This window comes from Astatotilapia calliptera, chromosome 13 (assembly GCF_900246225.1).
Source record: "Astatotilapia calliptera chromosome 13, fAstCal1.2, whole genome shotgun sequence".
NCBI lineage: Eukaryota > Metazoa > Chordata > Actinopteri > Cichliformes > Cichlidae > Astatotilapia > Astatotilapia calliptera.
In genome coordinates, this window is record NC_039314.1 from 21731142 (window position 1) to 21749086 (window position 17945).

General features: G+C 44.0%; 1 protein-coding gene across 7 annotated transcripts in view; it reads left to right on the plus strand.

Moving 5' to 3' along the window:
* The window catches only part of ccdc88ab (coiled-coil domain containing 88Ab), a 63853-nt gene extending 46365 nt beyond the window's left edge, over positions 1-17488 (plus strand). For 2 of the 7 annotated variants that reach the window (XM_026191122.1, XM_026191123.1), the window contains 22 exons: positions 167-460; positions 751-933; positions 1387-1665; positions 1902-2026; positions 2268-2406; positions 3073-3249; positions 3336-3497; positions 4741-5018; positions 5183-5326; positions 5448-5634; positions 5757-5902; positions 6038-6130; positions 6461-6660; positions 6964-7011; positions 8597-8674; positions 10640-10876; positions 10998-11051; positions 11852-11938; positions 12567-12656; positions 13010-13290; positions 13476-15830; positions 16605-17488. In XM_026191122.1, the coding sequence (XP_026046907.1) occupies positions 167-460; positions 751-933; positions 1387-1665; positions 1902-2026; positions 2268-2406; positions 3073-3249; positions 3336-3497; positions 4741-5018; positions 5183-5326; positions 5448-5634; positions 5757-5902; positions 6038-6130; positions 6461-6660; positions 6964-7011; positions 8597-8674; positions 10640-10876; positions 10998-11051; positions 11852-11938; positions 12567-12656; positions 13010-13290; positions 13476-14366 (4173 nt within the window). In that variant the 3' untranslated portion in view covers positions 14367-15830; positions 16605-17488. Of the gene's footprint in view, positions 1-166; positions 461-750; positions 934-1386; positions 1666-1901; positions 2027-2267; positions 2407-3072; positions 3250-3335; positions 3498-4740; positions 5019-5182; positions 5327-5447; positions 5635-5756; positions 5903-6037; positions 6131-6460; positions 6661-6963; positions 7012-8596; positions 8675-10639; positions 10877-10997; positions 11052-11851; positions 11939-12566; positions 12657-13009; positions 13291-13475; positions 15831-16477 lie in introns of all 7 variants that reach the window. The other 5 variants (XM_026191128.1, XM_026191125.1, XM_026191124.1 and 2 more) reach the window with 5 other exon arrangements.
* The last annotated feature ends 457 nt before the right edge of the window (positions 17489-17945 follow it).

Sequence of the window (17945 nt, forward strand, 5' to 3'; positions counted from 1 at the left end):
TTTGTGACAGTGTCTGCAAGTTTTCATCCTCTTATCTTATCTCACATTCAGATTTTTTTTTTTTTTTTTTTTTTTTTTTGGAAGCAATTGTTGGAGTAAGATGAAAAGAATTTGGTGGTATTGCCAAATGCTTTGCTTCTCATCTTTGTTTCCTGTGTGTGTTTAGGTGGCTTCTTTGGAGAAGGAGAATAGTGAGCTTGAGGCAGAAGGCCGCCGCCTCAAGAAGAAGCTGGACACCCTGAAAAACATGGCCTTCCAGCTGGAGGCTTTGGAAAAAGAAAACACTCAACTGGAGCAGGAGAACCTGGAGCTTCGACGCTCAGCTGAGAGTCTCCGCTCGGCGGGGGCTAAGGCTGCTCAGCTGGAGGCCGAAAACAGGGAGCTGGAGAGCGAGAAGAGCCAACTGAAACGCAGTCTGGAGCTGCTCAAAGCCTCGTCTAAGAAGACTGAGAGATTAGAGGTAATACAGGTCATACAGCGGGTACATATGTGATTGAAGAGCAGTGAGATGTAACTGTGGGAATAAATTTCTTTGAGAAATAAAGCAGATATATGCAAATGAAGATTAGTGGCCATCTCGGCACAAACGAAGATGATGTTTATTTAAGAATGTGAAGAATCCGTTTTAGTTTTGTAATTTATTATCACTGAATGCTGTTACAGGGGATCTGACATATAGTTGTCTTCAGGGAGAAGCACAACTAGTTCATAGATGATTTGAATTTCCTAATCTGGCTATTCCTCTCCCAGGTGAGCTACCAGGGCCTAGATACTGAGAACCAGCGCCTGCAGAAGGCTTTAGAGAACAGCAGCAAGAAGATCCAGCAGTTGGAGGCAGAGCTGCAAGAGGTGGAGTCTGAGAATCAGTCCCTCCAGCGTAACCTGGAGGAGCTCAAGATCTCCAGTAAACGTCTCGAGCAGCTGGAGCAGGAGGTAGGTAATGCTTAAATGTGGAAATGGACTGAAAATGAAAGAATTAAAGGTATTTTGAGGAACTTGCAGTTATTTGTCCAGCTCAAATATATGGCAACTAGTGGGACAGCTTTAGGCGTCTGTTACTTTTGTTGGCATTGATTAATGGGGTCAGTCACACTGGCTCAAAAAATGTAGTTTCAGCAGACTGAATTCTCCTAAATAAATCAAAAAAGTGAAAAATGATCTGGTGCTTAAGGAGCATTGTACTGCCGCTCTGATTCTTTTTAGTTTATTTTGAAATTATAGCGCGATTCCCAGCTGAGTTGGATTAACCCAGATTATTTGTCGTATACATTTTTGGCCTTTTGAGCAAATCTTTGTCCAAGTTCAGCCAAACAAGGCATTTAGACAAAGAGTAATCCCAAATCATATTTAACCATCTGCTCTCCATTACATTCGTTTCTCCTCCAGAACAAGGCTCTGGAGTTGGAAAGCTCCCAGCTAGAGAAAGACAAAAAGCTCCTGGAAAAGGAGAACAAGCGACTGAGGCAGCAGGCTGAGATCCGCGACTCAAAGCTGGATGATAGCAACCAGCGCATCACTACCCTGGAGAAGGAAAATCGGACAATGGGCAAGGAGATGATCTTTTTCAGGGACTCCTGTACGAGAGTCAAGGACCTGGAAAGGGAGAAAAAGGAGCTGGTCAAACAGGCCACGATCGATAAGAAGACCCTTGTCACGCTCAGAGAGGTAAAAATAGCTGTTAGACTATCAGACATCTCAAAACATATCAAACCTCTTGATTTATATATTGTAGAGGCCATTCATTGTGTATTGAAACAAATATTGATAGAATTAAGAATTTGTGATTAAAAATTTGTTTTTATATCCCTTTTAATAAACCTTGCAACCAATTTGATTGGGTTATTTTTAATAATATGTCTGTTGCTAATATGGAATTCAAAAGCATGTAATTGTGTGTTTAGGAGCTTGTGAGTGAGAAGCTGCGGACTCAGCAGATGACCAATGATCTTGAGAAACTGACCCATGAGTTGGAAAAGATTGGACTGAACAAAGAGAGGCTCCTGCATGACGAGAGCTCAGACGACAGGTGAATATTATATCTGCACACAAAAGCTAAACCATCCTCAGATTCAGCTCGTATGAGAAGCCTGTCAGCTTGCTTGGAATCAGAATTATTACAAAGCACAATCACTTAAAGTTAAGGCTTAAAATGAATCAAGTCTGGTGAGGTGTAAATGACATGCTTTGATTTTAAACAGCGTTTCTTTCACAAACTCACTTTGCAAAAACAAACACTCGTCTGGACTGACCTGAACCTTTATCGTCAGGTTTAAGCTCCTGGAAACCAAACTGGAGTCGACCCTGAAATCAACTCTGGAGATCAAAGAGGAGAAAATTGCTGCACTTGAGGCAAGACTGCAGGAGTCCTCCAACCTTAACCAGCAGCTTCGCCAGGAGCTGAAAACGGTTTGTAACACAACCAATGAATTTTTTAAAAATATGGATTTGTATCTGTGAGTCTGCCGTCTTCTGCTTATCTAAAGTGGAGTTGTGCTGGCAGCAGGTTGACGAGACTATTCCAGATGTCATTCTCTCCAGCCACACTCTAGTTCTTTCTGGGCAATCCCAAAGCATTCCCGAACTCCCCAGCCTGTTCTGTCTCTTGAGGCCTCCCATCTGGCATCCTAACTAGATGCCTGAACCATGTCAACTGGCTCCTTTTTTAAAAAAAAATACTTTAATATAAAACTTGTTCATTTACAGATGTTTAGCATTGCCACATTAAAGAAAACCCCATTATTAAAAACTTGAATATGCTTGCTTGTCCACTTGAGATCAGCGTGTCCCAGCATCTTTCTCGTACACTCAAACACTAGAAACAATGAAAACATCGAAGACTTGTCAAGGCCGATGCATTATTTATTTTATCCACTCTTCGTTTCTGTCTGCACTTTATCTATTTATAAGGGCTGATGTGCTATAGGAGATGTCTGCTTTCCTTCAGGGAGGTGTTTGTATTTTGAACCTGCTGACACAAATCTAATCCAAAGCTGTGAAAAAACATGAGCCATGAACAGGCGGTCGCAGGAATTGAAATGTTTAATTTTGTTGACTTACTATTTTCATCCCCAGGTGAAGAAAAACTACGAGGCGCTCCGGCAGAGAGAGGAGGAGGAGAGGATGGTGCAGAGCTCGCCCCCTAAAGTGGGGGAAGACCCTCAGGCTGTCAGTAAATGGGAGAAAGAAAGCCATGAAGCAACCAGAGAACTGCTGAAAGTCAAAGACAGACTCATTGAAGTGGAGAGGAATGTAAGTTTAGATACTGTCAGGAATGAATTATGGTGTGAATTTTGGTTCTATATTTTCCTGTCTAATATCATGTGTCGTCTTCCCAGAATGCTACTCTGCAGGCTGAGAAGGTGGCCCTGAGGAGCCAACTCAAACAACTGGAAACCCAAAACTCCAACCTGCAGGCTCAGATAGTGGCTGTGCAGAGGCAGACGGCCTCTTTACAGGAGAACAATACAACGCTACAGACGCAGAATGCCAAACTACAGGTAATCCCGTCACACCTCTCACAGCTTGGTGTGTGTTTATGGGGAATTTTTCACACTTCTTCCAGAAGCGCATTTGTGAAGTCAGAGAATGATACATGTTGGAACAGGATGGGGCCGTCCCCAAACTGTTACCTCAAAGTTAGGAGGATGAAATTGTCCAAAAAGTCTTTGTATGCTGAAACGTTAAGAGTTTCTTTCACTGAAACTAAAGGGCTGGGCCCAGCTCCCAAAGAACAGCCCTACACCAAAATCCCGCATCACCCAAACTTTATACTTGTCTCAGTGCAGTCAGGCAAGTACCGTTCTTCTGGCAACCGCCAAACTCATCCATCGGATTGCCAGACTGAGAATCGTGATTCATCACTCCTGAGAACACGCCTGCACTGCTCTATAGTCCAATGGTGGAGTGCTTTGCACCACTGCATCCAACCATTTTTTCTGTCTGGTGAAGTAAGGCTTGAATGCAGCTGCTATGCCATTAAAACCCTTTCCATGAAGCTCTCTACTCAGTTCTTGAGAACAGAGAGTTTGGGTTCTGTAGCAATTGACTTTGCAGAAAGCTGGCAACCATGCATATAGTAGGCAACAGAGCTTTGTTAGCCGTTCTGACTTGGATGGCACTGCATCGTGCCTTTATAGCCTCCACTGTGTACTGCCCTGTTTGCACTGTTGCCTTGCCCGGCTGCTTAGCTCTCTGCTCTGGATTTACACTTGTCCTCCCTGTTTGGCAGTAATTCAAACCCTTCTTAAGGGTGGAGGGATTTACACAGTAGCTATTTCTCTGTTTGCATGTGTTGCTTTGAATTGGGCACTGTTTGAGGACATTTGTATGTGGGGTGGGCTAGAGGTAGTTAAGAGTTTTTTGTTTTTTTTTTTTTTTTTAAAAAGGTAGAAATTGTAGCAACACCAGGTGTGTGTGTGTGTGTGTGTGTGTTCATAGTGTGAATAAACACAGTAGTCATGTCTGTAGAGGGATTTGAGAACTGGGTGCTGCTGTGATCATAAAGGAAAACATGTAAAGAAACAGCTTTCATGCTGATGTTTTGTAGTATTTTGAAGCAGGAGAGCAGGTTGAGGGAAGAGTGCCCCCTACAGACCAAAGCCCCATCAGCTACTGCTTCCAAGTTCTTTGATGTTTGATTTAAGGGGCTTAATGCTGTTCTTATTCACACGCCACACATCACTCTTATCACCTCTTTGCGTAATATGTCCTTTTCTCCCTCTGCCTTTGTCCTCTTCTTAGGTGGAAAACTCAACTCTGAGCTCACAGAGCGCATCCCTGATGGCCCAGAACGCCCAGCTGCAGACCCAGCAGAGCAGTGTGGAAGGAGAGCGTGAAGGAGCGCTGAGGGAGAAAGAGGAGCTGAGAGCTACCTATGAACTGCTGCTGCGCGATCACGAGAAGCTGGCAGCGCTCCACGAGAGGCAGGCAGCCGAATATGAAGCGCTGATCGGCAAGCACGGTGGGCTGAAGACCTCCCACAAGAGCCTGGAACAGCAGCACAGGGACTTGGAGGACAAGTGAGATGTGGTTTAGGAGCTTGGGATGGGCACATGCTCAAGTCTAATTGCAGCTTAAGTCTCATTTGTGACTTTAGTTTGTAGTTTGGCCGCCTTTTGCAAGGAAATATGGTCCTGGACCTAACGACATAAGTGTTAAGGTGTGTGTCTGTTTGCGTATGTAGGTACAAACAGCTCTTGCAGAGAAAGGGGGAGCTGGAGGAGCTGGAGAAGAATCTGAAGGAGCAGCAGGAAAAGATGGCCCTGGAGAATCAGACCCACCAAGCTACAGCTGACCAGTACAAACTGCTCAAAGAGGAAAATGATAGGTCAGCTCAACCTTTTTTCCATAACCTTAAACATTATGCTCACATTAGCACTAATTCATCAAAGGGACTGAATTAAATCAATGAGGCCGAATACCAAGGAGTCGATTTTCTCTCTCCTCAGGTTGAATAGCACCTATCGTCAGCTCTTGAAGGACAATGAAAATCTCCAGCTGGACCATAAAAACCTAAAGAGCCAGTTGAACAGTGCAAAGCTGGACCAAACCAAGCTGGAGGCTGAGTTTTCTAAACTGAAGGAGCAGTACCAGCAGCTGGACATCACCTCCACCAAGCTAACCAACCAGTGTGAGGTAATGAGTCTCTCTTCTCTTCCCTTCAGGTTTTCTCATGGTGTCTACCTTTTTAATGTATCATATTTCAAAACACTGCTTCTAAAGCCAAATATGAATGTATCTGTCTATGTTTGTGTTAGTTGTTGAGCCAGCTGAAGGGAAACTTGGAGGAAGAGAACCGTCACCTGTTGGACCAAATCCAGACTTTGATGTTACAAAATCGCACACTGCTGGAGCAGACCATGGAGAGCAAGGACCTGTTCCACGTAGAGCAAAGACAATACATGTAAAACTCACAAAGAAATATGCCAGAACCATGTATCTGTGTTTGTAAATGCAAATATGCTGCCTTTATGTTTAGAGTGTATGCATTCTTGTCTGCTTTTACTGTGCTTTTATCTTCTCATCGTCCAACCTTCAGAGATAAGCTGAATGAGCTGAGGAGGCAGAAGGAGAAGTTGGAGGAGAAGATCATGGACCAGTACAAGTTCTATGACCCTTCACCTCCACGCAGGTGCATAATTTGTTTCCTTTAAATGACATAAAATTGAGTCAAATTGGTAAAGTTCTGCATACATGCTGTCTTGTATTTTGAGATGGAAAAGCAGTGCAGCATCAGGAAGGGAGTGCATCAAATATTTATTACCTGCAGAGCATCATACAGCTGTATAGTGAAAAAATTTTTTTCTTAACCCTGATAGTCATTTGGGCTTTTGGCCTAAAATAAAATTTCAAATGCATCTAGCCTTATATATCCTTTATATGATTATGTATTGATTTTTTTAAAATTCTATTTCCTTTTGTTTGTCTGTTATTGAGTGTCTGTCTCATCTCTGCTTTACAGGCGCGGCAACTGGATTACTCTAAAGATGAAGAAGCTGATCAAGCCGAAGAGCCGGGACAGGATCCGGTCTCTCACACTGACTCCATCTCGATCAGAGTTTGGAGACAGTTTTCTGATGTTTCCCCAGGACAGCCAGGACAGCTCATCCATAGGCTCGGGCACCAACTCGCTAGATGACACGCTCTCACACATGAGCAGCAGTGAGTCTGAAAGAACCAAACACACACAAGATTGCACAGTTATAGTTTCAACCATCACTGAAGGAACTTCTTTTAATGTGTTCACAATATTTTTTTGTTACAAAGAGAAGGGAAACTCTTAAAATACTGTTTTGTAGTACACACAGAATTAGTGAAACATTTGCTAACAGCTTTAATTTGATGCTGAACTTTCTTCACTGACACATAATGGCCTACTTTGTGAGTGTGGCTTTGTATGCCTGAGTGACTGAATGGGTCTTCCCTCCTAACTGCTCCTTTGCTTCTTTATATCTCTCTGCAAAGGGAGGAGAGGGCAGCAGTCTCATGCCCAAGTGCAGGGTTCCTCCAATGGTATGCTGCGGATGGGGAGGGTGGGAGGGGTTTGTGACCCGACTGTCACGTCTTTCAGGGCATGTTTTTGTGAGTCCATTGTCCATATCACTCAGCTGTCGTAGACATTACGGCTGAGCTGTGCAGGCTGACTCTTGACCTCAGACCCGGTTAAAGATGCAGAAGCATTTCTTGTGTTTGAAACAAATTGAGGTGCACTCAGTCAGCTGCTACCAATGCTATTAAACTCAATCACTGAAGAATAGTACTATTTTATGTAGTTACTGGCATGTCCACCATTTCTGAAGAAAAGTCGCTTTAACACTTTCGCTTCGTGTCACTGGAGTCATTGTCATTTGCTAAGCTGTAAGATTTAATATCTTGGAATTTGCAGAATAATTTGGACTACATATATGTTGCCAGCATACTCGCTCAAGGTCGAGCTGAATCAAGTGCACCTCATGGTTTAAATATTGGAGAAAAAAAAAATCTAATCCCAAGATGCTTTGCTCTCAGGTAACCTGTCGATCTGTTCAGCTCACTCGTAAATAAGAAACGTCCTGTATCATAGCATCGTAGATATTAAAAGGTGCAATGCGTTGCCTGGTTATCGCGACCTGGCTTGGTTGGTTGTTTTCAGTTGTACTGACATTAACTGTAATCACCAAGAAACAACTAAGCCACATATTTCTGCTATGTAGCACAAAGTTGTCAGTTAGTGTAATGAATCTGTTTTTCACAACACACAAGATAAGAGGTAAGACAAAGAGAACGTAGCCTTTAACAACCATGTAGTAACATTTGCTAAAACACTTGCGTACAGTACAGAAATTACACAGTCGAGTGTGCTGGAACAGCAGCTATAAACCTCTCATTCTTTGAGGTTCTTGGGAAAGTCTTTGCTGGAAACACTGTAGTGCTGTTTTTTGCTGTTAACCTGCCCCTTCTTGTTCTCCTGATTGCACCCTTTAATAATTTTCATCTTGTCGTCTCATCTAGGTGTGGAATGTGCTGTGTTGTGTACAGAATGTAATGCCTGGAAATAAGTTGAGAATGTAATATACAGTGGTCAAAACCATTAACATGAGAATGTGCGGATGATGCTGATTGTGTGCAGGAGACGGTGTGTGTTTTGCATAATGTGTGTCTGTTTTTCTATTGTTTACACAATGTAGTTTTATACAAAAGCCTGCCCTTAAATACAGAACATATAGAAAGTCAGTGGAAGGCATTTCAGTCCATCCAAAGGGCATCCAATAATGTGTGTGTGTATATTTTTAATAATATGGAGAGAATTTGTATAGATTGAAATACCTTACACTTGACTAACCATCTAATAGGCTCTCTAATATTATAATCCACATGTTTTTAAAGTCATATATTATAGTTGTTGTTGTGTCTGTTGCAGTGTTGTCTGTTGTCCAGTTAAGGTGTCCAGGAGTTCAGCTCTCTCTCCCCTGGTTCTGTTTGTGACAACATTAACCACATCCCTCTGTTCTGCCCTTCTTTTCTTTCTTTTATTTTGCTTTTCCTTCACCTCCCTCCTGGTCTTACTCTGTCGCTCTCTTCCCTCCCTACCTGTCTGTCTCTGGCTGTGATCGGACAGCTATAAAAAGGTTGCCTTTCATGAGGAACAGATCCAAGGACAAAGACAAGGCCAAGGCCATCTACCGGCGCTCCATGTGTAAGATCTCTGTTAGCTGCCACGCTAGCCTTCATCTGCCTCCTCTCCCTCCTCTTGTCGCGCTAGGAGAAACAAAGGAGGAGCAGTCACTGATGTCAGGGTGGCGGTGGTGAGGGACTTCAGTTTTCAGTCACATCTGCAGAATTCAGTGTTTAAAACTCCAGAGTTTTATCATCCATGTTTTAGAGATGTCTGCAAAGGACCTACCAGAGGATCAATTTTTAAATTCTTTATAGAATTTATCCCATCCCCCTGCCGCTCTGCTATACCTGGTGACATCAGTGACTTGTCCTTAAAATTTTTTCCTAGTAATCCCCACCCATCCCATCACTTCTGCCGCCACGTCTGCCGCCGCCACTTTCTCCTGTAGAGTATCTTCCAAGTCTTTACTCACTTTCCTCTCACTATTTGCAGATGAATGATTAACACAACCTTAACACTAACTTTAGTGTTTGTTAGGGCTAAACTATAGGAACAGTGGTGATTTATTTTTTTCTGTTTTCTTTTGTTTCATTTTCACCTCTGGACCAAAACCATGTCATTTGGTCACTTACAGTAATGTGCAATGGGCAGCTTTCTTGTGTGCTTTGTGGTTTTATTTTGTTTGTGTATGCTGAATGAAAGGCCGTGTGTGTGTGTGAGAGAGAGAGGGTGTGTGTTCAGGTGAGACAGCGGGAAAGACTGTGGGTTTGCCTTTCATGCGCCTGAGAAATGTGTGCTCCCGTCTTTGATTACAGCATGACAAAGAAAATCACTAAGTGCTTGATCATCGCTCGCACTCACCATGGAGGACTTGAAATGGAGCCTTTATTCTGTCTCTCTCCCTCCGTCTGTCTCTCTCTCTTCTCTGTCAGCGTGCTGCATTTCAGATCTTATTCTGCTGACATGGGCTTGCCTCGCTCTGATTTATTTATTTTTGTGTGTGTGTGTGTGTGTGTGTGTGCACAGCACCACCGCCGTCGCTCAGAGCAGCTTTGCATGTTTCCATGCTTCTTCTTCGCTGTCGGCTCAGTAATCAAAGTGCATAGAGACGGTCAGGGATGTCAAAAAGTGTCTGGCTGTGACCGACCGTGCACTTTGGTTGATATGTTGTTGGCTTTTAAAATATTATTGTTATTATAATGCTGTATGCCTGCAAGTGCATTGAGTTTTAAAAGGCTTGGACCTGTTATTCTATAGCATGAATTTATTATTGAATATTGACTTATATCCACTGATAATTATAGTCTAGATCTGCCCTGTCAGAGTCCTTCGAGAAGCAAGTCTCAGCACTGGGTAGCCATTTTGAAAAGCCTCTGTACAGATGTTTATTGCTATCATCTAAATGAAAGCCGAGAGAAGTTATAGTTCTGTCTGTGCACAGTTTCAAAACGTTACAGCTTTGCTAATGGCTCAGTGCTGACACAACTTCTCACATGATCTGTGCTCTTCTCGTTTCAGCACAGCCAATTCATGATACAGTATTACAGCGCATCTTTGCTAAGATAATGAATATGAGACGTGCTTTTCTTATATGAAACTTAAACATGATTGGCTAATGTATTTTCCATTTTGTCAGTTGATTTGCTCTGCTGGGGCAGCAGCGGGATAACCGCCACCTTTGCTTTTACAGAATCCTTTTAGATTATTGAAGGATTCTTTGAGGCCACGTCTGTTTCCTGTAATGTCTCTAGGCACATTCCCAATGGTAACTTAGCCTTTGTCTCCAAGAGGGACCTAGATGAGTGTCCTGTGTACAAAAAAAATGTTGTAAAAAAATCTTTGCAAGGTTGTTCTTCCATCGTAAGCATATTTTAGCGACCAGTTTCTCTGATTTTAGTTTGCCTTTAAAGTCTAGATGGATTAAATTGAGACTTCTGTAAGATAAAATGGCTATAAATCCTGAGCCATTACTTGAGGTAAGATTATATGTATTAAAATGTCTAATCTCAGTTTTTTTTCTTCATGCCAACCCATCCATCCTAGCTATGAATGACCTGCTTCAGACCATGGCAATGGCAGGTGGTCCTGAGGCTCAGTGGGCGGGCAGCAGTGAGAATCTAGACGGGGCTGAAGCCGGAGATGCCAACATGACGGGCAGCAGCAGGCGCAGCGGGCAGCGCATGAAGGAACTCGCCTTTTCCACCAATGCCATTGATTGTGCCACCCTCACCCTGCCTAGTTCAAGTCACAGTAGAGCCAAGCACAGGCTTCAGGTCAAAGGTCAGGATGCCTGTTTGTGGAAATACATTGTGTTAATTTCCTCATTGCATTTAGTTGACGAAATTTGTTCAGAACAGAGTGAAAAGAAGCCGTAGCATGACTGCACCCTTTATCTCAACAGACAATGCCTCCTGCGAGGATGTCGCCGGCTCATTGGATGATCCCAAGAGTCAAGGTAGAGTAAAGCTTCACACGACATCAGCACGAAACTGTGTCAAAGAAAAGCGCCTGCAGTCTCTCAGCACCAGGCTGGAATCTAACGGCCCCTTAAACAAGAAATGAGGGGGGGAAAAAACAGGTCATGTCCTCAGGAGTCCCACTGATAATCTTTGGGCTGCCTTCCTGCACTTTGATTAAGCTTGATTTAGAGTTAGATGGGAGCAAAAGAGACGGGGAGAGGGAGACAGATCAGCCTTTGCTGAAAGCAGGATTGACTTTAATACAGGCGCTAGGGTGTTATCCAGGGCAGTTAATCTGGATCCAGGCAACACTTGATCAGGTCTGTGTCGCTTTAATGTAGATGACCCAGTTGCTAAACAGCCACAAAACTACTGGCACACATTCCTTAAGTTAGGTCTACAGACAGATTTCTCTTGTTGTGCTTGAGTGCTGCAAACATCTGCACTTTTGATGGTCAATAAACTGGTTCCACAGGATATTGTTCCCAGAATGAGAGAGAGAGAGACTATAGTGAGACTCATTTCCCACCTCATCACTGTAATGGTTGAAGGACGCCCAGTCTCACTCACACACCGGATGTTGCTCAGAATGTATGAGCCATTAGGTCATCGGATGTTGTAGACACTAATGGTAGTTTGAGACGTGTATTGATTTTTTTCCCCCCTCCCCCAGACTCTGTAAAAAAAATTTTGTTTCCATCTGCGTTTCATTAAACTTTATTATTTTTGAGCAGTATTGAGTTGTCATGTTACCCTTTAGGTGTGTTGCATTGTATTTTTTTTTGTTTGTTATCAGGGCCACAGAGGTATATGTCTCCCTGCCATTTGAATCGTTGTGCTGTTGGTCTGAGCGCTGTGTGCAGAGTGTCCTGTAGCATCTGTAGTAAGTGACAGTTACTCAGGACTGAGGATCACTGTGGGGCCACAAGCAATCCGCTGGTTTCTGACTCTGATACTGATCTGTAACATTGGGGTTGATTTGAAATTCTAATTTGGTGTCAAGCATGTCGTGAAAACCGGTTTGAGATGATTTCACGGTCACTGGTTTTCAGTTGGGGCTGTCCCTGTCAGCACTGGAAAGAGCAAGTTCATGTTGTCTTCACACCTTTCCTTTTACTCTTTGTCTTCCTTCTCAGTTCCTAACATGGCCTGTCATTTCCTCTTTAATTACTAACAGACTCACACTTGTATCGTCAGTCACTTCCCCTTTATTGGTGGGAAATCGTTCCTTATATTTGGGTGTCCCTGCCGTCTCTGTCAGTAGTTCCTTTGTTTATTGAATGGACATATTGGGGCTGCAGCCTGGCATTGAGCCACCTTTCCTGTCCCTCTGCCTGGCATGTGCCATCTGCTCCCCCAGCAGGAGACGTTCTGTCAGGGTGTTGGCGTCCGTATACGTGTTACTCCTCGCGTTGGTGCATGTTGGTGTGGATACATGTAAGCGTGTACAGATATAAATCCTAACTGTGAATGTATGTGTGCATGTGTCTTACCTCTCGTCCCTTACCCAGCCGCCAGACCCTCCAGTCTTCATAGCAACAGGACCACCAGTAGTAATAGTAACAATAACTCCCACCTCACTTCTCCTCTGGAGGGCAAAGGTATGCTCCTCCTTTCCTCTTCCTCTGCTCCTATCCACTTGTTACTCTTGTCTTCTTCTTTTGCTCCCTTTCATCTCGTTTCTCTCATCATTTCTCAAAAAATTAATTTTTTTTTCTCGCGCAAAAATGTGATCAAGTTGGTTTGGTTCAACTTTAAGCCATTCTCTTTTCTTCATTGGGTAGAAAGCAATAAGTCATGATGGTAATAAAATTAGATCTGAGTTAAATTATGAGATTGTTTTTTCAATATAATGCTTTTTAAATTGCATGGTGTGTTCTGAAAGTGTGGGGTAGTCTGATCACTACTAATGCAATCAGAAATCTTGTAATCCATGCCTCCCCTCGTCCTGCAGGCACATTGAACGGCAGTCTGAGCAGGCCTCACAGCGAGAGCAGCGGCGAGTTCAGCCTGAGTCTGGACCAGGAGGTGTGGTCCAGCTGCGGCAGCAGCCCCGTCCAGCAGCCCACCTCCTCACGCTCCTCCCACCAGAGCCCCCTGCAGCTGCGCAGATCTCTTGACCCATCCGCCGCCGCGGGCAGCGCGGTCCAGTCCCAGATCAGGAAGACGGGATCCCCAGGGAACGAGGTGCTTTCCCTGCAGCAGTTCCTGGATGAGGGTATTGATCCTGCAGAGGTGAGGCCTGAAATTCTGCTATAAGTGCTGTTCTTAGATTTATTGGATTACAGCCTACATATGAAGTGGACTAAAATCGAACATGTTCTTCTTTATTAGTCAGTTCAGATAACGTTTGGAGTTGGACGTGAATTGTTTCCATTGTTATTTGTTCTGTCCTTAATGCTGTTTGCTGTCTTTTGTAGTCTGGCAGTCAGGAGAACCTCACTGTAGACTCTCCTCGCCTCTCCACCTCCTCTGAGCACGGCCAGAAAGAACGCACTGTCACAAAGGGCCGGGGCATACTGCGCTCGTCCAGCGGGAAGGCAGCAGCAGTCAGCGCTGACCGGCCTCCGAGGTCTTCCGGACAACCAGGACGCCCTTCCCTGCGGAAGGCCGAGAGCACACGGGTGAAAGGCTCCGCCCCAATCCGCGCCAGCCTGTCTTCACAGGGCAAAGCGACCTCTGTCTCCGAACGGCTCGATTCAGCCTCCTCCACCCTGCCCCGGGCCAGCAGTGTCATCTCCACTGCTGAAGGTACCACACGGCGTACCAGCATCCACGACCTGCTGTCCAAGGACAACCGGCAGCCCGTTTCGGTTGACGCTCCTGCTGCTGCTGCTTCCACCAGGGCTGGGCTACGCTCGCAGCCCACACCCAGTGAGTACCACCCCAACAGCACCAACCTTAAGGGACCCCTCACCACCATCACCCCCATGCCCAAGTCAGTCAGCTTACCTTGCAATAGCTCGGAGGACCCCGACCTCTCCACCCTTGAGTCTTTCCTCGGCCCTTCCTTCACTGTAGAATCTGTATTCATGGACTCCATCTTTAGTGAGTCAGCAGACAAAAACCTCCCCTTCCTTTCTCTTAACCCCACCTTAGTCAGCAACATCAGCGGGCCTCCTGTTACAAATAAGACCCACCCTCCTCCTGTGCCGCATCACATTCGCACCCAAAACCAGACCCCCCACAGCCAATCAAACGGCCAGGTGAGATCCAGCGAGGGTGTTGATCAGAGTTGTGTAAATAATCCGGATCAGTCACTGAGCCCAGAGGAGAGGGAGTCTCTGTGGTACGAGTACGGCTGTATCTAAATGACGGGGAGGTTTCTGGTTTGCTGATTTTAATACTTGACTTGAAGAGGGAGGAACAAAAGGATGGATAAAGAGCAAAGCCATTTCCTCTGCATGTATTTGTCAGAGTACTGTCTGTCTCTGTGTGGTGTATGTGGGTCATTTTTCCCTGTTTGCTATGGTGCTGATTGGTGACTTTACTTTCATTTTTAATATTTTTTTAACCCCCATTTTCTTTTCTATGATGCGGGACTTTGACTGTTCTTCCGTCCAATACCCTTTCACACATTATTTTTACCTCATCAGATAAGTTTTACCTGGCTAACATTATACTATTATCTGCTGCAGTGAGGTGATACATTTTATCTTGGGAATGAGAAGAAATAGAGAATTATCTAAAGCTTTCATGTGAGGCCAGAACACACAGAGCAAGTCGGTTCAAGTCACACCAGGAATCATAAAAACAGCAGGAAAAGCTTTTTTTTTATTATTTTTTATAATGAGCATAATGAGCAAAGCATTCTGGGGCAATTTCTACATAGTAAAGTCAGATAATAGGTTCACTTTGCATTTTCTGTTTATTATGGTGATTCTTGGCAAGTCCCACTTTTCACCTCCTAAATTGCATGGCTTTGTTTTGTCTGTTTGACCTGAAACTTTCATTTGGATTGCTGTGATCAAAATGGTTTTCATCAGTTTGTTTCTTATGATGGTGTGTGCTGTTTGTTTTTTACATTTGATATCTTTTCTGTTTTTCTTTGCTGTGTACACGTTCACTGGAGTGTTTGCTCCCCTCTGCAAATGGATTAATATGATCTGGTGGATCTAAGCTGACCTCCTGGGCTGGTGACAAAATGATGAAGCTTCATTCCCAAAACAATCAGGGTGGCATTTTTAGTTTGAAACGTGAAAGTTGACGGAGAGGACACAGAATACAGCATGGCAATAGTGATTTGGTTTCACGCAGTTTATGATTGTTTGGGGGTATTTTAATTATTTTTTTTAGAACGTGGAGTTGATACTGTAAGTTGATTCATTTGAGGTTGTTTTGTGAATGAAGCGAACATCATTCCTTTTGGTATTTTCTCCTGACACGCCACAAGTTGGATAACTTGAGGTGATATTTGAGACTGACCTATCTTGTATAGACTGCTATCATTAAGTTATAATCAAAGACGAGCACTACATGTTGTGCCAATACTAGTTGAACTGCCTGTATCTACGTCCTTATTTATTTCTGCTTTTGTACTCTTTAGTTGCTGTTTTGAAGTTGCTATATTGTATTTATCTTGATTCAAAGTATCCGCAGGTATGAAGTAAATGAAAATGGTCTGTCATCACTCTGCAGATGTAACATAAGCGTTGCCTTTGTCCTACAGATGTGGAGGGCAGAAAGTCTAAAAGCAGGAGCGGGGAGCCGCAGCAAAGCTGCTAAACCCTGTCCCCCCCACCCTCGTCTGTCTGCTACCATGCTGTGAGCGCGTGGTGAGTGAGCGAGCGGGAGGAAAAGGGGGAGGGGGGTGGGGAGGGTGGGGTCAGTCTTGTCTCCATGGGAACCTAAAACATGGTGTAACAGATGTCGTCCATCCTGCTGTGCGCTTGCTTTCCCCTGCTTCTCTAAGCTGTTACCCTTCTCCCTCACTGTCCTGTCCATCCCCTCACTGTCACTGTGGTGCCAAACGCCTGTTCAAGGAGCCTGATGAGACCCGTCTGCATGGCATATGGGCCATTTTACCGTGTAGCTCTCAGTGTATGCTGCTTTCCCCCCCCCCTTGGATCTCAAATCCCTCGACAAGACGAGCCATTCGGCTCCAGCAGCTCAACGTTTCCCACTCCTTCATAAAGCATCTCATGCTGTTGGCGACTGCTGAGTGAAGAAGTCGGTGTTTGCAGGCTGCTTATTGTTGCTGCATGGCTTTGGTGTAGCGCTCAAATCCTTCCCTCTTGCATGTAGATCCAGGCGTCCTTCTGTGTTCCCTTGTCACGTCTCTGTCTTTGCTGGTACAGCTTCTGATCTCTAACTTTCTCCTTTGTCTGTTTTCCATCTCCTTTCCTTCTTTTATTTTTCTCAACTTTCTTGTCATCTTTCTTTTCCTATTCTCTCTACTCCTCTTTGCTTGCTTGGGACTCAGAGAAAGGTGGCCTTGGAGCTGTGTGTCTGAAGCCTAGTAGGGTGAATCTGCTGAGACCGTCTACAGTGAGAAAAGATTGTAAAAGCCTGTCTCCCCCCCCCCCCCCCCCTTTTTTTTTTTAACCCAGGACACTTCAGTAGAGAAAAGTGGCTTCCTTCTCTGTTTTCTTCTTTCTTCCTTGAATCAAGGAAACAACTTAAAATTATTAGAAAATGTTACAGTGACAGTTTTTATTTGTTTTCTTTCCACTAAGACTCCAATGGCAGATTGCACTGCCACGTGTCCTTCAGTGTGACGGACAGTTAGACATGCACTAGTGTCTGTGGACTAAAATTAAAGTGCCAGTGTTCACACAACAGCCAACAGGGCAACCTTGAACCAGTGAGACAGACCTTCTTCTGCCCAGTGCCATGGTCATAAAACATTTTGTAACTGGGCAGAACGCACAAACAAAGACAACATGAAGCATGTCCGAAGAATCACAATCTGCATGGAGCAATCAGTCAATCATCCCGCTTCCTTTATCCAATCAAAGAGAACAGTGTTCAATGGAAACATGCCAGGATGCCAAATGGACTCGGACAGGAAGCCATGACAGCTTGATTGAGTGAAGGTAGTGTGAGAGAGAAGTAGAGACTTATCATGGGAGTGTTTCAGGTCACCTATAAGGCAGAGACACACCCTGAGAAAAACCCTACATGTAGTTCATCTTCACCCTTCATTTTCATTTCACCAAATGGCACTGAAGCATCTCATTTATCACTTCCATTGCTGCTCTAATCCAGAGAATAACTGTAAAAGCACAGTCTTTACATTCTAAAAAGACACTCCGTAAGGAAGCGTTTAATAAATCTGTCTGAAGTATAGGTGACCTGCGACCTGCCCAGTGCAAACGGAGCATGTGCAGACTTCTGTTGTGTTGAACATGTTGGCAGTGATGAGACCCAGTGTTTTCCTCCTTTTCCACTTTTACATGAATTCATTTGATGTAATTAAAATTCATCAAGACTACCTGTGTGCGCTCTTGGTTTGTGTGTGCATGTGTATATATAGTCGGGGTACTCTGTTATGAGAGTGTAGTCTAATACAACAGCGCTGCAGTGTGAATCGTGTTGGAGTTCTATTTGAGCTACTGTTTGTGGTCCTTTCCTTTTTCAAAGGTGAAACACAGCAACTCAAATGTAGTTCTTGCAGTACTTGGTTGTTTATCTTACTGCTGAATTACTCTTGATTTCTGAGTTATTACATTTAAGCAGAATTGGTGTGTGAGTAACTTTACACAGTCAGATTTAAATACCCCAAATATGTATAAAATAGCCAGTGCAATAGCTGGTGTAGATACGCATAGTTAAAAGTTAATGCAGTCTAGTACTGAAGTGCTGCAATAAATTTTACCATCATGATGTAGGCATGAAGGGAATAATTATGTAACAGACTTTGTTATAAAATATCCATTAATGGATAAAAT